Below are 24,930 nucleotides of genomic sequence, written 5' to 3' on the forward strand. Positions count from 1 at the left end.
ATGTGAAGGAACTGGAGGCACTGTCCGCCACCCAATCTACTAGCGCCTCTACTTGTTCTAGCCTCACTATTCGTACACTGTTATTTGGGCCTAGGTGTTTAATTTGGGCGTGTAGCTTGCACAGATCGAGCACGTCTTCTCCCTGAAACAGGAGCTCCACCAACCCCAGCAGCACCACGACCAGGGTCACGTCCCTTATTTGATGCTCTCCTCATTTTTTCAGGTCACCCACTGAACTAACAGACACGTTAACTATATTATTTTCCCTGTCACGTATGCAGTGCAGGTGTACTTCACGCAATAAATGGGTATATGACGTGCACCTAACCAACAGATGGATTACCTATTATATTTGTGTCTCAGGGGTATAAAGTACAATGTTGCATTGCACCCACACACAAAAAAATCGCACTAACACTGTCCCTCAGTTCAGCTGCCTGCTTTCTGTCCCTTCACTACTGAGAGCTGATGGGCGATGCTACACGTGATCCAGTTTATATAGAGGCTGGGTCACATGATGCACCGGTCAATCACAGCCATGCCATTAGTAGGCATGGCTGTGATGGCTTCTAAGGGCACACAGCTTAAAAGCTTGTTGATTAGCTGCCTTTCAACAAGCTTTATTAAATGCCCGAACACCGAACTCGACCCCGAACCTTTCCGGCAAAGTTCGGGTTCGGGTCCGGGTACCAAAAATCGTAAAGTTCGGTACGGACTTTGGGTTTGCTCAACGCTATTCAGGGCCCATTCACACGAATGAATTTTTTATTTCCGACTCATTAATACAATGGGACTGAGAGACACGGACAGCACAGTGTACAGTCCGCATCTGCACATCCATTCCGTGGCCCCGAAAAAGACATAGAAAATGTCCCAACCTTGTCCATATTGAGGACAAAAAGGGGCATTACCATCATAGGGCAGGATGTTCTGAACTGCAAATGCAGAATGGACACGGCATCCGTGTCCTATGGATCTGCAACTTGTGGTCCGCAAAATTGGATATGGTTCTGTAAATGGACCCCCAATCTTAGTGATTAAGCGAGACTTCATGGGGAAGCAATCCCTACGTCACTAGGAAACTGAAGCCAAAGGCGCTTTGCACTCTGCCATAGACAAGGAATTACTATGTTTCAGCAGGGAAACAATCTTTCTGACTAGAAGTTCCCTGACAGGGAATAACTGACTGCCACAAAAAAAAGTCTTCCCAGCCAGACTGGCCCCAGACTATTACCTTAGGAGGGTTTCCCTGCTGAGCTGAGACTGTAGGACCTGTAACACACTGCTATAATCTAGCTCCCAATGTTACCTGTCTGGCTGGGACCACACTTCTGCCATACATCCCTTTCAGAAAATCATCAGAAAATACCCTGTTTTTTGTTGTTTTTTAATCCATTTTGGGCTTATCCCCTCTAGGTGCAACCATTTCAAGGTAAGCTAGCACAGCTTTTAATAATGAAGGTATGCCATCCTTAAACAAAGATCTTCAGAATCCTCCTAATCACACAGACAAAGTCCACATCCAGATTAGATGAGGCAGGAGATAAGGTAAAAGGAGTTGTAGGTAAACGAGGTCTTAGAGATATATGAGCAGAAAGAACCTGAGTGAAAGCTTCTCCACTGGAGACCTTCAGCTGGGAGGCAATGCTGCAGACATCTCCTACATTGTCTTCAGGAACAGGCTGCCCACAGTTGGTGCACATACTAATATTAGCTTTATGGAATTCTTTGCAGAGTTCTGCAATTGTAATATATTCGCTCACACATACATACAAGCTACATATCAGCCATTCCAGGAAACAGGATCCTTAGGCTACTTTCACACTGTCGTTTTGGTTTCCATTTGTGAGATCTGTTCAGGGCTCCCACAAGCAGTCCAAAATGGGTCAGTTTTGCCCTAATGCATTCTGAATGGATTAGGATTCGTTCAGAATGCATCAGTTTGCATCAGTTCAGTCTCCATTCCGCTCTGGAGGTGGACACCAAAACGCTGCCTGAAGATGCGGAGGCAAATAAATCCGTTTTCACTGACACAATGAAAAATGGATCCGCCCCCCATTGACTTTAAATGGTGTTCAAGACAGATCCATTTGGCCAATGTTAAACATGCGGGTGCGTTGCGGGAAAATGTGTGATTTTCCCCACGCGTGCAAAGCGTTTTAATAAGTTTTGCACGCGTGTGAGAAAAATTGGCATGTTTGGCACCCATACCCGAACCCGGACTTCTTCCCAGAAGTTCGAGTTTGGGTTAGGTGTAGTGTAGATTTTATTATTTTCCCTTATAACATGGTTATAAGGGAAAATAATAGCATTCTTAATACAGAATGCTTAGTAAAATAGGGATGGAGGGGTTAAAAAAAAAAAATACTTAAACTCACCTCATCCACTTGTTCGCGCAGCCCGGCTTCTCTTCTGTCTTCTTCTTTGAGGACCTGGAGGAAAAGGACCTGTGGTGATGTCACTGCGCTCATCACATGGTCCATCACATGATCCATCACTATGGTGATGGATCATGTGACTGACAATATGATGAGCGCAGTGACGTCACCACAGTTCCTTTTCCTCCTGGTCATCAAAGAAGAAGACAGAAGAGAAGACGGGCTGCACGAACAAGTAGATGATCCGGTAGAGACCTGGCCGCTACCCGTCAAATATGCCAGTATTAAGTCGGAAAAAAACTTCTACACACAGCGTTTTTAAATCCTATATCAACCAGACCTATTATCAGGCACTCTAATAAGTTAGAAGGGAAAATAATAGCGTTCTTAATACAGAATACTTAGTAAAATAGAAATGGAGGGGTTAAAAAATTAATAATAATTTAACTCAGCTAATCCACTTGTTCGCGCAGCCCAGCTTCTCTTCTGTCTTCTTCTTCTTTGAGGACCTGGAGGAAAAGGACCTGTGGTGATGTCACTGCGCTCATCACATGGTCCATCACATGATCCATCACTATGGTGATGGATCATGTGACTGACCATATGATGAGCGCAGTGACGTCACCACAGTTCCTTTTCCTCCTGGTCATCAAAGAAGAAGACAGAAGAGAAGCTGGGCTGCGCGAACAAGTGGATTAGCTGAGTTAAATTATTATTAATTTTTTTAACCCCTCCATTTCTATTTTACTAAGTATTCTGTATTAAGAACGCTATTATTTTCCCTTCTAACTTATTAGAGTGCCTGATAATAGGTCTGGTTGATATAGGATTTAAAAACGCTGTGTGTAGAAGTTTTTTTCCGACTTAATACTGACATATTTGACGGGTAGCGGCCAGGTCTCTACCGGATCCCATTCAGGGGCGGATTGACCATAGACCCTACAGGGAAATTTCCCTGTGGGCTGATGCCAAAGCCCTCCTCATGGCCACCAGCCAGGTTCATAGTGATCTGATTCTCTATTATGGAGATGGAGGTGCCTTCCTGAATTCAACTGTATTGATGTCCTCAGGACAGCGATACAGTTGTCCCTGCCTAAATATATTGGCCCTGCCTAATTATCTTGCCCTGCATTCTGTCAATTTGGACCCACCTGAAACACGGGGCCACTTAAAAAAAAAATTTGTGGGCCACTTTTAGTTCCCAGTCCACCCCTGATCCCATTATTGTAAATGTGGCCAGCGAACAGTGCCAGAGACATATAACACTAATGTGAAACAAGCCTTAGAAGAGTGGAACAAAGTTTGTTTGGCTCACAGGAAATTTGGCCACCTCTGTAATAGAGGAAACCAACAGTAGGTGAAACATTGTGATCTCCATATTTTTGAGATCTAGTAGTGTAACGTGTACAGTAGACAGGATGGTGGTTTATAAGCAATAATAGCACTTCTGTTGATGAACACCAGAAAAGCAGCACTAACTTGAAGAAACTTTTTGGCTCTGGTGCTGTTTTTCTTTTTCACTGAAGCCAAATGTTAGCAATGGGATTAAGGTTATAGGTTAAGCATTGAGTCATTTTTGAAAGACATTTCATGTTATTTTGTCAAAATATTGCTAAATTAGTTTTTAATGGAACATGACTTTATCATAGCCTTAATAGAAAAGGTCATTTTTGAAATATTATTTCATCACCAAGATACAACATTTCAAAGAGTGACATATAATATCAGCTTCCTTCATCTGTGGTCACAAGTTTCAACTCTATTTTTTTTGAAAGTTTAGTTTTAAGTTTTATGATAATTTATTTGAAACATTTTTGACAAACTTATCCTACAAAGCAGTGTGAAGCTGCATCACATAGGACAAAACGGAGACTCTGCATTGTGAGTTAGGGGACAGAAGTTCATTAGACAGTAAAGTGAGATGAGATTCTGTCCTCCCTGTCAGACCAGAGGCATATTGGGAAATGAAGGCTGCATTAGGCAAAACTATGACTGTAAGAAGGAATCAAGATGAAAGACTATGTGTAGATGGCACATCCACTAAATACAAGTGCCCCTACATTAGGCCTAGTTCACACGAACGTATGGCTTTTATAGTTTTTTGCAGTCTGTATTTCACGGATCCGTTGTTCAGTTTTTGAGTTCTCTTGTGTTTCCGTTTCTGTTCCGTTTTTCCGTATGGCATATACAGTATACACTAATTACATATAGAAAATTGGTCTGGGCATAACATTTTCAATAGATGGTTCAGCAAAAACGGAACAGATACGGAAGACATACAGATGCATTTCCGTATGTGTTCCGTTTTTTTTGCGGACACATTGACTTTAATGGAGCCACGGAACGTGATTTGCGGCCAAATATAGGACAAGTTCTATCTTTCAACGGAATGGAAAAACGGAAATACGGAAACGGAATGCATACGGAACACATTCAGTGTTTTTGCGGAACCATTGAAATGAATGGTTCTGTATATGGACCGTATACGGAACACAAAAAAAGGCCCGTACATTCGCAAAAAAAAAACGTTCGTGTGAACTAAGCCTTATTCTGAGGTGAATAGTGCTGACTGAGCTGCAGTACCAGGTTCAGGAAATGGATAGGGTGACTCTGTTAATGGTCTGTCCTGGGTCCTATTTCTTTTTAATATTTTCGTGGCATGGGACAAAAAAGTGACAAAGGAGAAGGTTTCGGAGGTAAGGTTTGCCATATTGCCCTTGACACAAAGTGTGTAAGGGCTCTTTCACACCTGGGTTCTTTTCTTCCGGCATAGGGTTCCATCGTCGGGGCTCTATGCCGGAAGAATCCTGATCAGGATTATCCCAATGCATTCTGAATGGAGAGAAATCCGTTCAGGATGCATCAGGATGTCTTCAGTTCAGGACCGGAACGTTTTTTGGCCGGAGAAAATACCGCAGCATGCTGCGCTTTTTGCTCCGGCCAAAAATCCTGAACACTTGCCGCAAGGCCGGATCCGGAATTAATGCCCATTGAAAGGCATTGATCCGGATCCGGCCTTAAGCTAAACGTCATTTCGGCGCATTGCCGGATCCGACGTTTAGCTTTTTCTGAATGGTTACCATGGCTGCCGGGACGCTAAAGTTCTGGCAGCCATGGTAAAGTTTAGTGGGGAGCGGGGGAGCAGTATACTTACCGTCCGTGCGGCTCCCGGGGCGCTTCAGAGTGACGTCAGGGCGCCCCACGCGCATGGATGACGTGATCGCATGGCACGTCATCGATGCGCTTGGGTTGCTCTGATGTCACTCTGGAGCGCCCCGGGAGCCGCGCGGACTATATGTATACCGCTCCCCCGCTCCCCGCTCCTACTATGGCAACCAGGACTTTAATAGCGTCCTGGGTGCCATAGTAACACTGAACGCATTTTGAAGACGGATCCGTCTTCAAATGCTTTCAGTTCACTTGCGTTTTTACGGATCCGGCGTGTAATTCCGGCAAATGGAGTACACGTCGGATCCGGACAACGCAAGTGTGAAAGAGCCCTAATACAGTTGATATTCCTGGAGGGATTTCATAACATGGAAAAACATTGAACTCCTCTGGACAAACAATGTTTTCAAATGTAAAATAATGCACTTGGGGAAAAATAACCCTCTATTTGACTCATATTGACTCATATTGGCAACTCTGTATTAGGGCTCATACACACGACTGTGTTTTTTGTCCGCATCTGATCTGCATTTTTTGCGCATGAGATGCAGATTCTGTTCAATGGGCTGCAAAAGATGTGCTGTCCGCATCCGTATGTCCGTTCTGTGGCCCTGCAAACAAGATAGAACATGTTGTTTTCTTGACTGTTTTGCGGACAGCTTCAAAAAGGGTGGTAAGGGGGCTTTGAAAGCAAGTAGGATGTTTGGTTGTATAGCTACAGGAAACCAGTAGGAAGAGAGAGATTGTCATCCCGCTAAGATAGCAGAACACACATGTCCAGTATTAATGTTTTGCGGATCCACAATTTGCAGACCACAAAAACGGCAACGGCATTTGTGAGCCATTCACACAACAGTATTTTTAGTCCACATTCGATCCTCATTTTTAGCACACAGACTCATTCATTTCTATGGGTTTGCAAAAAAAAAAAACTGACAGCACACCATATGCTGTCCTCATCCGTATTTCTGTTCCACAGTCCTACAAAAAAGATAGAATATCCTATTCTTGTCCGTTTTGGGGGCAGTTTCAAAAAGTGTGGTAAGGGGGCTTTGAAAGCAAGTAGGATGCTTGGTTGTATAGCTACAGGAAACCAGTATGAGGAGAGAGATTGTGATCCTGCTAAAAAGAAGACCACATCTGGAATACTGAGGGACCTTTATTAACACCTGCTAAAAAGAAGACCACATCTGGAATACTGAGGGACCTTTATTAACACCTGCTAAAAAGAAGATCACATCTGGAATACTGAGGGACCTTTATTAACACCTGTTAAAAAGAAGACCACATCTGGAATACTGAGGGGCCTTTATTAACACCTGCTAAAAAGAAGACCACATCTGGAATACTGAGGGGCCTTTATTAACACCTGCTAAAAAGAAGACCACATCTGGAATACTGAGGGGCCTTTATTAACACCTGTTAAAAAGAAGACCACATCTGGAATACTGAGGGGCCTTTATTAACACCTGCTAAAAAGAAGATCACATCTGGAATACTGAGGGACCTTTATTAACACCTGTTAAAAAGAAGACCACATCTGGAATACTGAGGGGCCTTTATTAACACCTGCTAAAAAGAAGATCACATCTGGAATACTGAGGGACCTTTATTAACACCTGTTAAAAAGAAGACCACATCTGGAATACTGAGGGGCCTTTATTAACACCTGCTAAAAAGAAGATCACATCTGGAATACTGAGGGACCTTTATTAACACCTGTTAAAAAGAAGACCACATCTGGAATACTGAGGGGCCTTTATTAACACTGGTGTACCCATACGTCAGTCTTGATCCCTCCATGCGCCAGAGTGAGATACAGCTAATTTATTAAGAGGCAAATACCTTCTAATAAATTAGTCTCATCTCTGGCAGTCCAAGGGCTGTTATATACTCCAGCTATAACTTACGCCAGTTTGTGACTTAGAATTAATTTAATGGGCCCTTTGAAACCTCGTCTCCTCATGCTAATACCAGCCCCTTTTCTCAACACTTCGGAATAGTGGCGAGAAGCTTAAAAATGATTGCACACACATGGCGTGTTCCATAATTTTCAACTTATTTATGTCACAATAGTAGTCCCTCACTCTGCAAAGAACTCTGGGAATGAGGGATCACCCACAATGCAATGCATACAGCCAATCAGCAGCCAGCCAGCGCCTGTGATGTCACAGCCCTATAAATAGCCTCAGCCATCTTGGATTCAGCCATTTTCCAGTGAACTTAGTGCAGGCGCTATGGACAGTGCTAGGAAAGACTTTATTGTGCTGAAAAAATGATTTTGAAGTTCGGGGAAAGATTATTCATAGTGTAGGGAAAGGATAGGAAGGCATTATCTACACTACAAAAAGGAGAACAGGGTGCGTTAGGAGAGTGTACAGCCTTGGTAATAGGAGTGATTCTGCGTTGCTGCATTAGCTGGGGATCCAAATCGCTGTTAGGCCTCTTTCACACGAGCATTGCGGATTAGAGCCGGGTGCGTTCAGGGAAAATGGTGCGATTTGTGCACTAAAACAAGTCAGTTTTTACTGCGATTGTGTTCAAGGTTTGCGTTTTTTTCACGCGGGTGACATGCGGATTGCCTGTGTTTTTTCCGTGTGTGAAAAAAAGCGCAACCATCCTTTTGAGTCACATTTTCATTATCCAGACATATAAATACCCCCAGCATGCTCTTCTTTTTGGGAAAGCTCCATTTTGTGTGGATAGAAGCTGTTGTGTTGTGTGTTTGATTTTTTTCCTTAGCAGGATGTCTGCTTTCTCCTTATCGTATACTGACCATGTGCTTTTGCACTGGCTGGTATCCCGTTGCTTTGGGGAGCGGAGAGAAAGTATTGAGGAGGAACCGCAGAGGAAGAGAATGTGGGTTCATCCGATTATGGCGCAGAGGGCTAGTAAAGGTCAGTTTGCCAGCCTGTATTCCGACCTTCGTGCGCACCCTGACAAATGTTTTGCTTACTGCCGAATGTCCATTTCCACCTTTGATCGGCTTTTGGTGGAGTTGAGGCCTGGGTTGACCTTCGTGGACACCAACATGCGGCATTGTGCTTCTGCAGAGGAACGGCTCATAATAACTCTCCGGTAGGTAAAATAGTGTGTAGTTATAAAGACATAAAAGTAAATTATTGTGGATTTATAGATGATGTTTTCAGTACGTGCCTCAGCCCCGGCAAAAACTAGTGCATGCACCACCTTTTGGGGGCATGCACAGATCACATACCCCTTCAAGATGAATGAGTCTGGATCTGTCTGCGGCATGCGCACGGATGCTGCCATGCATTTAGGGCCGCAAATAGCGGTCCCCAATGCACATAACGGCCAGCACAAGTTTGTGTGCCTGAGCCCTAAAAGAGAGTATGGTTACAGTGTTTTCATACTTAAATGTTATTTTTTCAGTTTCCCTACAGATTTTTTTTCGCCACAGGGAATTCTTTTTCATCACTCCACTTTCAGTTTTGCATGGGGACCTCAACCATGGCTGGCATAGTAAGGGGAACCTGTGCCACTATTTGGTTGCGGTTGCGAGCTGCTGTGCTGCCACAACCAACAAGGCAGCAGTGGCCTAATATTACCCAGGGCTTCCTGGAGAGGGCACATTTTCCCAACTGTATTGGTGCCCTTGACGGGAAGCACATACGGGTGAAGAAGCCACCGAACTCAGGGTCCCGATTCTATAATTATAAGCAGTTTTTCTCTGTAGTCTTGTTGGCCTTGGTTGACACAAACTACAGGCTTATAATTGTAGATATTGGGGCCTATGGAAGTTTGGCAGATGCTCGCATCTTCCGGGCTTCCAGAATGAGTCGGTGGCTTCAGTCCAACCAACTGGACATTCCCCAGCCAGTTCCTCTTCCTGGATCCTCTAGACCACCTGCACCCTTTGTCGTAGTTGGTGATGAGGGGTTTGCACTCTCTCCAAACCTCATGCGTAATTTTCCCAGGCGAGGATTAGACGAGAAAAGGCAAACCTTGTATTTGATCGCCTAAGCCGTGGCCGAAGATATGTGGAGTGTGCCTTCGGGATCTTAGCAAGCAAATGGCGTATCTTTCTTTCTGCCATCCAGCTGGCCCCGGAAAATGTAAACACAGTCATCAAAGCGTGTGTAGTCCTCCATAATTACTTTCGTATATATATATGAGGCTACTCAGGATGACGATACCCAAGCCTTTACAGCACCAGACCATGGAGAGCTCTCTCAACTCGGAAGAGCTGGATCGGCAGGACTGAGGGTGAGGGAATTATTTGCAGATTATTTTCTCTACTATTCTCTACTATTTTCTAAATTATTTTATTTACTTCTCCAGCTGGTTCTTTTCCTTTTACTTCCCAGCAATCTTCCCGCAGTGATACCCAAATTTATTTCGAATTTCACTCAAGATGTCTATATAGAGTGGATACATCCTGGATGGATTTTTTTTTCGTTAGTTTGTTGATATTTTTGTAGTTAGGGACTCGCAAGACAATGAGGACCCTTGACGTGGGTTGCGTGCTTGCATTTTTGGCAGACATCCAGGGGAGATTTATCAGAATGTGTGAAATATGCCAATAGCTCATATTCTATTGATATTTATCCACAATATGTTTATTATAAATGTCTGTGAAATATGGACTAATACCTCATTATCAGAAACCGAGCAATGTGATGTGTAATATCAGCAAAATCATCAATAAAGGTAATTGTGGATAGGGGAACAACAAATAAACAAACATGACCAAGTACACACACTATGCCTCAAAGCTAGTGAAGAGTGAAAGGTGACCTCCGATCCAGGCGGGAGCCTCGCCATGACAGGTGACAGTATGAGCAATTCCTCATGGTGTGCAAACTCATACGCTGGAACCTATACCCTGCTCATACTGTCCCAAGGCCAAATGTAGAGAGCAGGTGATGAAATAGCCCTTACCTTTCACCGTAAAGGGCCCATAGTCTTCCTGAGACCGAGGCAAAACACACAACTAGGAAAATCAGGAGAACTTAGCTTCAGATGAGCGGGGCACACAGAATACCCAAACAACCAGCATTGGACTGGCGATAAGGTAAATAAGCAGAGCTAAGTACACCCTGAGAGGCAAAAGGAAAGTGGGCCTCTTCACAGACCCCAAGCACCATCTGTGTAGAGGTGTGATCCTCCCCACAACTACCAGAAAATAAACACCGAATTACCTGTCAGATGCACTCACGTGTCTCTAGTCCAGTGTTGGAAAAAGTGCGGCTCTACAGCTGTGGCAAAAATACAACTCCAACCATTCCCTGCTGTAGGCTGATAGCTGTAGGCAGTCTTGGCAGGCTGGGAGTTGGAGTTCTGCAGCAGCTGGAGGGCCGCACTTTGCCCATCCCTGCTCACTGCTATCTGATATTCTCTGCGATGTCCCAGGAGAATATGTTTTTTTTTGTCTAGTAGGAGTATTGTGGCTACTTTACTACATATGTAATGTTTAAATAAAAGTGTGTACATTGTAGTACATGATATTTTAATGACAGACATGTATTCTGAAGATGTTGAATAAAGAACTTATTTGGCCTTGTGTACTTGAAATAAAGGGTATAGTTATTTAAATACTGTAAAACACATTCCAATACATCCATAGTGTACATTGTGTGTGTAATGTATGATAATAAAAAGTATCCCGAGGGAGATGTGGAATGAGTCTGTAAACAAGAACGTTAAATAATAAAGTGTTCATTAAGAAAAAGCAGACAAGTAAATAACCAAAATAAACATGTTTAATAAACATTATCAGTTTCACCTTTATATTTTTTGCTGATAGGACCTCCTGTCCTGGCCAACATAACACAATAAAATACACAATAACAAATTATAACTGAACAAAACGTGTAGGCGAGGATGCGCCTGCCTCATACTGTGGGCCATGGCAAGTGGCATGTGAGGAGGGACCTGGATGTGGCGCTGGCATACTCTGAGAAGATGAGGGGCCCGGTTCCCGGTAAGCAGCCTCTCCATAGGCCTATAATGCTGAGGTGTGGGGCCATAGTGTTGCCCTTGAGGAGGGTATTAGGGTGGTTGTGGGTACATTTGTGGAGGTGGGCTTGGCACAGGCCCACTGGTGTTGCCATATATCCGCCAGTACTCACAGGCCCTAAAAAGATCCAAAGGATCATTAGGAGGAGTGGCTGCCTCCAAAACAATACTGATTACCGATTGGGTGCGAAAGTATCGTTCTGGAGGCAGATTCTGAAAGTGGGTGGCCAGACTCCTTGCGTAGAGGTCAAAAGTGTCCTCATGGCGTGCACGATTGAGGTACTCAAGCACCTGCATGTTTACTGAGGTGTCCACAGGCTGGGCTGGTCTCTTTCGGCGTGTGTGGCCTGCCAATGCTGCCTCAAATTCCACAGGAGGGGGAGCAGTCGCTTGGGACGCACTGGATGCTCTCCCTTCTTTAACATCTGTAGGAGGTGGCGAGGATGGCCCTTCTGTCTCACAGGCACTGGAGTGCTGCTCCAAAGGCTCCTCCACGTCCTCCTCAAGGTTGTCCTCCGTTCTATTAAAAAAGGTGGAAAAACATTAGTGAACAGTTATCAAATGGGTGTCATGTGTTTCTCGTGCAGTCCTCGGTTAAAATAATGAATGATACTGGTTCCTATTGGCAACTAAGGCCAGCTATACTTGACACAATTTGAAAGAATCCACACCATTATATGAAAAATACATTTAGCACTTTTGGATACAATCTGCACACAAAATATATAGATGCATACACATGACATATGGTGGGATATTATTACTAATATTTCTTAGGCACCAAGCCCACATCCAAATTGCATTGAAGGCTCAAATATAGTTAGCTTATATATACTGTACGTTACATCATATTATTCACATTCCTATTGCATCATTCGTAGATTATGAAAATATTACTTACAGACGCAAATCCATTATGGCACGCAGGAACATAATCTGCCCCTTAAACATATATGGCCGCTTCTTTGGGAGGCCAGACCCACTGTGGCTATGCATCATTTCCATGCGGAACTGGTCTCTGCAGATCCGCCATCGGTTTTTCACATCTTCTACAAAATGTGAAAATATAAGAAAACAATATTAACATTCTGTGTACTGTTTGACATGTACTAGGCCACATACTACAGGATACGACATGTACTAGGCCACATACTACATGATACGACATGTACTAGGCCACATACTACAGGATACGACATGTACTAGGCCACATACTACAGGATACGACAGCGCCGGAGCGATGTATATGCCTACAGCGCCGGAAAGTGGTCCTTTTTTTCTTCAACCTTCAAATTTACATTGGTGTATTAATAGGAAATATATGTACATCCTATTAGCCGTTCTGCGGTGAACTTACATTGTACTACAGCCGTTTATGGAGTGTATTAATAGGAATTATATGTACGTCCTATTAGCCATTCTGCTGTGAAGTTATATTGCACTACTGCCATTTATGGGGTATATTAATAGAAAATATAAGTACATCCTATTAGCCGTTCTGCGGTGAATTTACATTGTTATACATTTTTTTGGGGGGTGTATTAATAGGAAATAAAATACGTCTTAATTGCCGTTCTGCGGTGAAGTTACATTGTACTACAGCCATTTACAGGGCGTATTAATAGGAAAGACAGGGTCAATAGAAAAGGCGGTGGATTGTGCCTGTATGTGATATGAAGACAAGTGAGAAAGAGGCAATTGTGGGTGAGTATGGTGAGGATGTGGAAACCTTATGGGTTGAAGTTCAAAGGGATATAAGCACTGAAAAAATAATACTTGGTGTAATCTATAGACCCCCTAACATCACAGAGGAGATAGAAGCTCAACTCTGTAACCAAATAGAGAGGGCCGCACAGGCTGGTCATAATGGGGGATTTTAACTTCCCAGACATTGACTGTGGTCATGGTTCTGCCTCAACTGCAAAGGGGAGAAGATTCCTCAACTTGCTGCAGGACAACTTTATGGGCCAGTTTGTTGAAGCCTTCACTAGGGGCGATTCTCTGTTGAATCTGGTAATCTCTAATCATGCAGAGCTTGTTGGAAATGTTACTGTTTGAGAAACACTAGGTAATAGTGACCACAATATAATTATATTGCCCCTAAAATATAAGAAGCAAACTCTGTCAGGCAGAGCAAAAACACTGAATCTTAAAAAGGCTATATTCCTTGGGTGTAGGGCAGTATTTCAGGGCATAGACTGGGAGCAGCTATTGTCACGTAATAATACTAAAGATAAATGGGAGAGCTTTGAATCCACATTGAGTAATTGCACTAAAAAATGTATTCCTTTAGGTAACAAGTATAAACGGCTAAAATTAAACCCCCCATGGCTTACAGCTACTGTAAAAAGGACAATAAATGATAAAAAAAAGAGCATTTAAAAAAAAAAAATTTGAAGGGTCAGCTGTAGTGTTTGAAGTCTATAAAGGGCTTAATAAAATCTGTAAAAAGGAGATAAAATTTACAAAAATACAAAAGAACAGCAGGTGGCTAAAGAGAGCAAAACAAATCCCCCAAAAATATTTAAATACACTGTATAGAAATGCTAAAAAACCAAGGTCTAAGCAGGTAGGTCCTCTAAATAATAATAAATTGCCCAGCAGTGTTTTGCCGTCGAGTGTATGGAATTATTTTGGGCATGTGCACGGTGGGGCAAAAATAAGACTTCCAGGAAATTCCTGAACCCTTGAACCGATCATGGTGATTTTTGGATAGGTTGTGCAATGAGCAGGACCGTGGTATGGTTAGGCGGACGCCAAATTATGCAGTGGGTCCGGATATGGATATAGAAGTTTGTAGTTTTTGTTTGTGACGCCAATTGCAGCGTGCGCAGGGTACAGTCTCAGGGCCCTTTAAGGTGTTGCAACTCACGTACCAGGTGAGGAATGCCAGAGTGGTATAATGTCTCTGTATAGTAGTAGGTATAGTGTCAACCTTGGTACAGCTAGACTCCTGGATCCTGGATCACTTGCAATAAATGAGTGTGTTGCTAGTAGGACTAATTGAGGGACTTGGTAGCAATAAATGATCCAGACTTGAAATATAATTTAACTTGTCTTTACTGGAGGCAGCATTAATCCACATGAGATACAGCAATAGTCTTGGGTCCCAGCCGGTATTGGCAATGTATGGCAGGGATCAATATTTCTTCTGCTCCTATCATGTGCCTGGAGAATATGGCAGGAATTACTATCTTCTGCTCTGTCTATCTTCTGATTGGTAGGGGACTGACTAGCTGAGGAGGAATTTGGCTTCTCCTGGTCTCTGGATGGTACTCACAGTTATGCTCACAGGGAATGGTTCGTCCTGGAGTTCTAGAGATGGCTGCTTGCTTGTCAACCAGCTGAGGCTGAAGGCTCAGACTGGGGATGAAGATCTTTGGTCCCAGCCGAGACACAATCTTGGCTTGGGATCCCTAGAACTGGGAGCTCCTACCAGCAAAGCCTTCCCCTAGCCGGGGTGGCTGGCACACACTAACTATAACTTCCTTCTCCTCCCCATGAGGCAGGACATGGGCCAGCCCACTTCTGCTCATAGAAAGGGAGCTAAACTGGAATGTACTATTCCAGTTTAGATATGCTAAGCTGAACTAAAGCTCTGCTGACACATTGCTGCCATCTGCTGGTGTACATATAAAACTACAGCAAATACATGTAACAGACTTAGAAAATGCACATTTGTGAGGAATATTAAATGAAATCACATTAGATGACAAGGCACATGTTACCAACAAATAGTAGCGGGGAAAAAGAGTTTAGTAACATAACTCTGGGATGTTACGGTTGCTCATCCAGATCGAGGCTATCAGGAGATGTGACTTTTATGGGGATATGTGGTGTTTTCGGGTGTTTTCTGTGGTTGGGAAAAATGTTTGTTTTCTGCCTGTGAGTGATTAAGTTAATGGTGTTTGGTAATTGTATCACAGACAGAGCCCATGGTATTTTGTTAATTGCATCGCAGGCAATGCCTATTGTGTTATTGATTGTGCCACAGGCAATGCCATTGTGTTTGTTGAATGTATAGTTTTTGTGTTTAAACTGCAAAACTGTAAATGACTGGCTGCTATGTTTATGCTACCAGATGACACTAAACTGTGTAGAACTGTACGGTCTATGGAAGATGTCCATAAACTACAAGCTGACTTGAACACTCTGAGTGATTGGGCATCAACTTGGCAAATGAGGTTCAATGTGAATAAATGAAAAGTTATGCATCTTGGTAGTAATAATCTCTGTGCTTCATATGTCCTAAGGCATGTAACACTGGGAGAGTCACTTATAGAGAAGGATTTGGGTGTCCTTGTAGATGGTAGATTAAATAACAGCATACAATGTCATTCAGCTGCTTCTAAGGCCACCAGGATATTGTCATGCATTAAACGAGGCATGGACTCTTGGGGCAGGGATGTAATACTACCACGTTACAAAGCGTTGGTGCAGCCTCATCTGGAATATGTGTAACACCCCAAAGTTGTGTTACTCCACTCCTCTACCCCGCTACTCTCTGTTAAGAGCTTTTATACTGTCATCTGATGTAATTTATATTATGTCTCCACAAATGTGCATATCATACCATGTTGAATTCCATTGTTCTTGTAATTTTCCAGGTTCACCAGCAGGTGGCAGCAACACGTTGGCAAGGAACTAGTCTCAGTTTAGTAAATCTAGGCTGGAATGGATTATTCCGGCTTAGCTCCCCCATTGTGAGCTAAGTGGGCTGTTCCCATATCCTGCAGCATGGGTGGAGAAGGAAGTTAGCGTAGCCCACCCCCTGCTAGGGGTAGCATGTGTGTAGGAGATTCCCTGCATAGGGAAGACAGCAAGGATCTTGTCTCGGCTGAGACTTGATCAGATTCCCAGTCTGAGCACTTTCGCCCAGAAACTGCAAATAACCTCCAAAGTTCCAGGGAGAAAGCATCCCCTAAGAATCTATCTGTGAGTTAAGTCCAGAGACGCAGGAGAAGCCATTCCTCTTCAGCTAGTCTGTCCCCACAAAGCAGAAGTTATAGAAAAGTGTAGAATATTAATTCCTGCCACAATTACAGAGCTACCAAGCAGACGTATTTTCCTACAAGCTCCAATTTTAAAGCAGAAGCATTAAATTCCTGCCAACCATTGCCAAAACCTGCTGGGACCAGAGACCAAAGCTGTATACTAGAAACATAGATAGTGTCGGCAGATAAGAACCATTTGGCCCATCTAGTCTGCCCAATATACTAAATACTATGGATAGCCCCTGGCCCTATCTTATATGAAGGATGGCCTTATGCCTATCCCATGCATGCTTAAACTCCTCCACTGTATTTGCAGCTACCACCTCTGCAGGAAGGCTATTCCATGCATCCACTACTCTCTCAGTAATACTTCCTGATATTACTTTTAAACCTTTGCCCCTCTAATTTAAAACTATGTCCACTTGTAGCAGTTTTTCTTCTTTTAAATATTCTCTTCTCTTTTACCTTGTTGATTCCCTTTATGTATTTAAAAGTTTCTATCACATCCCCTCTGTCTCGTCTTTCTTCCAAGCTATACATGTTAAGGTCCTTTAATCTTTCCTGGTAAGTTTTATCCTGCAATCCATGTACCAGTTTAGTAGCTCTTCTCTGAACTCTCTCCAAAGTATCAATATCCTTCTGGAGATATGGTCTCCAGTACTGCGCACAATACTCCAGATGAGGTCTCACTAGTGCTCTGTAGAGCGGTATGAGCACCTCCCTCTTTCTACTGGTAATTCCTCTCCCTACACACCCAAGCATTCTGCTAGCATTTCCTGCTGCTCTATGACATTGTCTGCCTACCTTTAAGTCTTCTGAAATAATGATCCCTAAATCCCTTTCCTCAGATACTGAGGTTAGGGCTGTATCACTGATTTTATATTTAGTATACTGCTTGGATACAAGTTATCTTCAGTAAAGAAACGTTTGAACCTCATCTAAAGGTCTGGACATAATTTCTGCTGCAAAATTCCTCTATTACTCCTACTATCACTAACCTCAAATTTATTGCACGTGAGCCAGGAGTCTAGCCGTACCCAGGTAGGAGACACCGTTGACACAATTATCACCACCCTATAGAGACATTATAAGCCATTACACCACTCCTTCCACGCATTCCTAATCTGGGACGTGGGTTATAACACCTTGGAAGGGCCCTGGGGTAATACCCTGCGCACGCTGCAATTGTTATACATTTTTTCTTGGGGTGTGTTAACAGGAAAAAAAATCAGTCTTAATTGCTGTTCTGCGGTGAAGTTACATTGCACTACAGCCATTTATGGGGTGTATTAATAGGAAATATATGTACTGTGAAGTTACATTGTACTACAGCCTTTTTTGGGGTGTATTATTTTACTTTAATTTAATTTTATTTTTTTATAATACAGTATGTCAGACAAACAAGGGACAGGCCCTTCAAAGGGAATGGGCAATGGCCAAAATGTTTCTGTTGCAGGCAGAAGTAGCAGCAGAAGAAGAGGGAGTGGCTGCAGGAGTCGCAGCGAGAGGCCTGAGCTTCTAGTGTCATCTAGAGGTCGTGTATTGACCAGCAACCCAGCGTTGCTTGAAAGATTGACTCGGTGTTCGCCTTCGTCGCAAGTGACATAAGACACCCCCAGCCAAGAGTCGGTGGGTTCCTCTGACACAATGCTTAGCTGACATGGCCCCGGAGCAGGCCCTGTGCCCCCAACTGTCCTCAACCTGCCTTTGTCATTTTTTGTTCCCTCAGCGCAAGAAGTATTATATGCTGTAGGCTCAGATCCACTTTTCAGCGAGGATGAGCTACCAGAGGACAACCAGCAGCTACTGCCCAGTCAAGATCTAGAGGAGATATCCGACGATTTCTCCAGTAGGCGGGCAAGTAGTAATTATGAGAGTCGCATGGTAGCTGGTGTTGCAAGCGGTCAGGCTCCTGGCCCTGAGACTGTTGAGGGGGACATCAGTGATGTACAGACGGATGATGATGATGTAGCCGATTGCACTTGGGAGCTGGGTGAAGAAGGGGCTTCATCATCAGGAGAAGAGGGTAGCAGCTTGTGCATGAGGCAGAGGATGAGCCATCAAGGTGGTAGCATGGCCGTGAGTCAGCAGGGTGGCAGCAGTGGGAGGTCGGGAGCCAAACATGCCTGGGGTAGACCACCTGCTTCGCAGCAACCATTACATCAACCAGTGGCAAGCACCCGATTTCACGCAGTCAAGGCTCCACCACCTCAGCCGAAGGGGGCTGTCTGTCCTTCCTATCATCTATTGGTCCTGATGCTCCTGCTCCTCGTCCTCCTTCTCCTCGTCAGTCATTTTGTCAGCAATCGATCAACGAAGCGATTGCCAATTTGCCAAGAGACAACAGTATGCAAGCACTCATCCAACGGCGCAGAAGCTGAATGTGCTCCTGTCCAAGTTGCTGGTGCTGCAATCCCTCACTTTCCAAGTGGTGGACTCTGCATCCTTCAGGGAACTGATGGTTTGTGCCAAGCCAAGGTGGAAAGTCCCAAGCTGTCATTTCAATGCGAAAAAGGCAGGACCAGCCTTGCACACATATGTAGAACAGAAGGTGGGCCAGCCCTTGAACCTGTCAGTGTCTGCCAAAGTGCACGGCAGCACCGACGTGTGGAGCTGTAACTACGGTCAAGGACAATATATGTCCTTTACGTCCCACTGGGTAAATGTGGTTCCTGCCCAGCCACGCCAGCAACTTGTCCAGGTGACGCTGTTTCCGCCTCCATGTTCTCACACTGTTGGTCCTGCGACAATGTCCTCCTCCTCATTCTCTACTGTGTCCTCAGGCTCTACTGCAGTGACAATTCAGAGTGCTCCTCCAGCATACCACATGTACAGGGCATGGCAGTGTCACGCTGTTCTGAATCTAGTTTGCCTGGGTGAACGGAGTCACACAGGGGAGGAACTGCTCCACGTCCTTCATTAAGAAATCAAACCCTGGCTTTCTCCTCGACAGCTCAAAATCGGAATCATGGTGACTGACAACGGTAAGAACATGGTGTCGGGCTGTGTCAATAAGGGCTGAGCCAAGCGCTCTGCATGGCACATGTGTTCAATCTGGTTGTAAAGCGGTTCCTGAAGTCATAACCCATTTGCACGACATCCTGAAAATGGCCAGGAAACTTTGCATGCACTTCAGCCACTCGTACACCACAAATCACAACCTCCTTGAGCTGCATAGTCAGAATGACGTCCCCCAAAATAAGCTGAGATGTGATGTTTCCACGGGTTGGAATTCCACCCTCAATATGTTGGACCGATGATATTAACAGAGAAAGGCCATAAACGATTTCTTGATGATACAGGCAGACAGATGTACTCCCCTGTGTAACTTCGATATTAGCCAGTGGCAGCTCATGCGTGACACCTGTCCTTTGCTCGGGCCATTTGAGGAGGCCAGGATGCCAGGACTACGGGATGAACAACGTCATTCCACTGATTCATGTCCTGGAACAGATGCTGCTAAATCTGACTGGCCAGGGAACAGGAGACGTGGCGACTACATCTCATGGCCATGTGAGCCCTGTGGGGGCTGAACTAGAGAAGGAGGAGGACATTCGAGCACAAGCAATGCAAAGAGAAATGGGTGGTTTTTCTATACATAGGTGACAGGAGATGAGGAACAGGAGGAGCAGGAGCAGCCAGAGGAGCAGCCATGAGGCAGATGACCCAGACACACCATGGCAGTATGCAGTGGAGATGGAGGCAGGGAGTCCCTCCTAGTCACTTGCGCAAATGGCCGACGCATGCTAAGTTGCTTGCGTAGTGACAGCCGAATTGTCAAAATTTGGCAGAGGGATGACTACTGGCTCTCCACCATGTTAGACCCTCACTACCGGTCCAAAATGGGGGCCTTTTTTACACCCGCTGAGAGGGAGGACAAACTGAAGAAACTACTCACCAGCAGCAGCAGGTAGACATAGAGCAGAACCTGAACCAGCAGGTAGTGGCATACTTGGAGTGCACCCTGCCACCCCACATCGAACATCCCCTGGACTACTAGATTTGTGGCCGCAATTGGCCGAGTTTGACCTGGACAAGCTTTCCTGCCCGCCCAGCAGTCTGGCATCAGAGTGGGTGTTTAGTTAGGCGGGGCCCATAGTTACCCCAAGGAGAACTCATCTGTCCACCCAAAATGTGGAGAAACTGACCTTTGTGAAGATGAATCAGCTGTGGATCCATCAGTATTTCCACACACCAGTGCCTGATACATCAGACTAGATCAGGCATACTCAACCAGTGGCCCTCCAGCTGTTGCAAAACTACAACTGCCAGCATGCCTGAACAGCCTACAGCTATCAGCATACAGCAGGGCATTGTGGGAGTTGTAGTTTTACAACAGCTGGAGGGCCGCAGGTTGAGCATGCCTGGACTAGATCATCCATGGTGCCTAAACTTCGTCAAAAGAGAAATGTTTCTTCTGGTATCTGCTTCAGCTACTATTCTGATGCCGCTACCTGCCTGATGCCACACACCTGCTGCCAGGTGCTCCTATTGCCACCCACAATCTTCATCTGATAGTGGTATTGTCCCCACCTCACCACTATGTCACTGGGCCACTGTGTGGTCTCCTCATGCTGCTGCCACCTCAACACTCTCACTGGGCCACTCTGTGAAATTCTCATGCTGTTCTCCCCCTCCCCATTCCATGACTGGGACACTATTTTGCCTTTTTGGCCTGATTGACATAATCATCAACACAGAAGACATGCAAATATTCTATTCTGTTTTGGATCCGCTCCTGTTTTATAAAAAATATATATTTTTGGGGGGGATTTAGCAATTCTGATGGATTACTGACCAAATGATGAAGTGAAGTCGGATGCTCAACAGACAGGATCCGTTTTTTGGGGGGTTATTGTTCTAACAGATCAGAGGAAGGGCAAAATAATCAGTGACTTCACTACCACAGCAGACTCCCTATGCATGTTAATTCAAAGCACAGTGTTCTACACCACTATACAGGCTCTATGCAGCTAGGAAATAGCTGTTTTTTAATGAGATTTACCACGAATCAATTTGGATTGAATCAAATATTTTTAAAAAATTCGGCGAACCGACCAAATCAAATTTTTAAGAAATTCTCTCATCTCTAATCTTTACCTAGACCTATCAAGAGAACAATAGAGCTATCAAACTGTTATCCTAATGCAACAATGTATTAATAAATTTTATTTTACTGATTTTTAGAGCGCTGACACATTCTGCAGTGCTTTAGACACATTATCATCACTTGCTGTCTCCACTGGAACTCACAATCTACTATTATCATGAGGATAGACCTTCAGACATCTTCTGCCAAAATGAACATGAAAAACAGGTGAAAACTCCAACAAAATATTTTCTATGAATATTGAGTAAAAAAATACCACTTTCTGATGGAAGTAAAATTACAAAAAATGTGTGGCTGTGACAATTTCACGATCATTTCTATGGCATAGGTGTTAGTTACCACTAGAGATTAGCAATTTCTTAAAATTCGAATTGGGTCCCATTCGCCCTAATTGACCTGCTGATTTGACTCAAATTCAAATTAAAAGTGATCTCGTGGCCTGGAATTGTCTCATAGTCTCTCTTTCTCCACCTCCCTTTATCTCTATCTATCTATCTTTCTTTCTCTCTCTGTCTCTATCCCTCTGTCTATTTCTATATGTCTTTCTATCCCTCACTCTCTGTATCTATCTCTGTCTCTTTCTATCTCTCTATGTCTCTTTAGCTCTCTCTCTCTCTCTCTCTTTGGTAGAATCAGAACTTTTTCAAAAATTCATACCTCATTTTTGAATTAATTTGCTTATGTCTAGCTGCCATAATCAATATCTGTAAGGGATGTTACTCCAGATCCGGAGGCAGAAGAGCCTTATAAGTGATACATTGTTGCTGGAATTGTTCTGACATGTTGTCACTTTATATTATCCCTTTTTCACATCCCAGAACAAGGAGCTAATATTATTTGGATGTTCTTTAAATGTTGGCAGGGTTGGACTGACCCACCAGAGTTCTAGAAGATCCTCTGACAAACAGATTCCTTAGGGTCCATGCACACGTCCGCAATTTCGTTCCGCATTTTGCGGAACGGAATTGCGGACCCATTCATTTCTATGGGGCAGCACGGATACGGAATTGCAGACCCGCATTTCCGTTCCCGAAAAAAATAGAACAAGACAAGGACAAGAATAGGCATATTCTATTAGTGTCGGCAATGTGCGGGCCGCAAAATGTGGAATGCACATTGCCAGTGTCCGTGTTTTGCGGATCCGTGGATCCGCAAAACACACACGGACGTGTGATCGGACCCTTAAAGGGTTTCTGTCACCTGAACAATGGGTATTAAGATGGCTGACATTAGCGATGTGCTAATGTCAGCTGAACATAACTATATTAGAGCCATCTCACTGCCTGAAGCCTTTATTGAGAAAAACTAACTTTTATAATAGGGGCAGGGGGGGCGTTGAACCTGCTCTTAGAGGCTCCGTTTGCCCACCTCTTTTCACGCCCTTCATCTCTTTATTGACAGGGCCAGGCAGCGCTACTCTCCTCCCACTGGCCGTGTTTGCAGTGTAAATCTCGCGCTGTTCAGTATTCGGCGCAGACGCAGTGAGGGAAAGATGCTCGGTGGCTGCTGATTTCCTCACTGCGCCTGCGCCGAATACTGAACGGCACGAGATTTACACTGCAGACACAGCCAGCAGGAGGAGAGCAGCGCTGCCTGGCCCTGTCAATCAAGAGAAGAAGGGCGTGAAAAGAGGTGGGCAAACGGAGCCTCTAGGAGAAGGTTCAACGCCCCCCCCCCCCCCCCATCTGCTCCTAGAGGCAAATTAGCATATTATAAAAGTTAGTTTTTTTTAATCAATAACGGCTTCAGGCAGTGAGATGGCACTAATATAGTTATGTACAGCTGACATTAGCACATCGCTAATGTCAGCCAGCTTAATACCCATTGTTCAGGTGACAGAAACCCTTTAAGGTCCTATATACACAGAGGGTGGGCCCTCCGGATAATTTCCTCTGGAGGGCGCCAGGGATTTCAGTCCGACACTGAATGTTGGTGTTTGAAAGATGAACCCAGCGTCTCAGAGATTCTGTAAGCTGGTGAAGCCAGTCTCCCAGCTACCCACCCGGAGCTCCTGCTGCTTCTCCGGTCTGTATCCTTAGGAGAGCCTTAATCAAAGTGTCAGACGATTAGACATGGACATGTCTGTTTGTTGATGCACCCAGGATTGGGGACAAGAGGCCACGAACAGCCTACAAAGAAGCAATATGTCACCATCTTGACATGAGATTCTACTTAAGGGACATGACAGAGTCATGGTGACTGTCAGGAGGATCTGTATGAAACATGTAACAATTTGACAGTAATTACTTAGTAAACAGCCTTGAGCAAGTGGATATTTCTAGTTTCAAGCCTAAATAGTCACCGTTGAGTTATACCAACAGGATATAAGTTAGGTGAATATAACCAGAGAGCTGAAGAAATGTGGTTACTAGAAGGACATTTTTTAGATAAATGTAATACCTAGAATGGCCAGCAGATGGAGAGATTGCGCTATAGACAGGTTTATTTGTATAGCAGAGCTAATTAGCAGTTAATGTTAGAAGGAAGCAATAGTCACTGGAAATGAATCAGCATAAGGGTCATGCACATGGCTTTAGTTCCTGTCCGCATCTAATCCGCATCGGATGCGGATCTATTCATTTTAATGGGGCCACACACTGTGTGCTGTACGCATCTGCACGTCCGTTATGCAGCCCCACAAAAAAAAAAAACATGTCCTATTGTCCCTTTTGCAGACAAGGATAGGACATTTTTAGACAAGTTAAAAAATAAATGGTGGCATGCACTTGGCCGGGATTTGTGTTTTGCGGATTCACGATTTGCGGACCGTCCCAGTTATAATATTGGGGCAGTACTAACCACTCGTTATTCCTCTTGTATTCCTCTTGTACTAACGATCACTTCCACAATGGAGGTGCTCATTAGTTACATTTAGAGTTGAACTTCCACTGGCCCCTATGGGTAGTGAGATGAAGCCCTACATTTACCTACCTGTTGTCCTGGCCCTGGTCCAATATTACAGCAAAGAATTAGTGCCCAGGACCCCCATTTCCTAGTGGGCCCCAGAAGATGGAAAAACTGGAGCATCCTACAACCTCCTACTACTATCGTATTCTATATGGTGTTTTTTTTTGTTTTGTTTTTTAATAGAATTGCAGTATTATATCAGCACTATGGAGATTTGTAATTTACAGCCTTTTACCTTTATCCGAAACTCTTGACACCTTTCCAAAATGTGGGCAGGAGAAGGCAGGCCACGAGCAAGACCAACCAGTGCAGAAAACTGGAGCACGTTACACCAGGAATCTACTCTAGTTCCTGGCGGGAGTCAATTTCGGTTCTGGCACACAGCAGCCCGACA

At 44.2% G+C, this 24,930-nt stretch overlaps 1 protein-coding gene across 1 annotated transcript in view; it reads left to right on the plus strand.

Annotated features, from left to right (window-relative positions):
* Positions 1-1,436, plus strand: part of LOC122942150 (cadherin-like protein 26) — a 119,871-nt gene extending 118,435 nt beyond the window's left edge. Inside the window, exon 24 of the mRNA XM_044299649.1 lies at positions 1,417-1,436. Within this exon, the coding sequence (XP_044155584.1) occupies positions 1,417-1,436 (20 nt within the window). The remainder of the gene's footprint in view (positions 1-1,416) is intronic.
* Positions 1,437-24,930: the final 23,494 nt, after the last annotated feature.

The sequence above is a fragment of the Bufo gargarizans genome, chromosome 6 (assembly GCF_014858855.1).
Source record: "Bufo gargarizans isolate SCDJY-AF-19 chromosome 6, ASM1485885v1, whole genome shotgun sequence".
Taxonomy (NCBI): domain Eukaryota; kingdom Metazoa; phylum Chordata; class Amphibia; order Anura; family Bufonidae; genus Bufo; species Bufo gargarizans.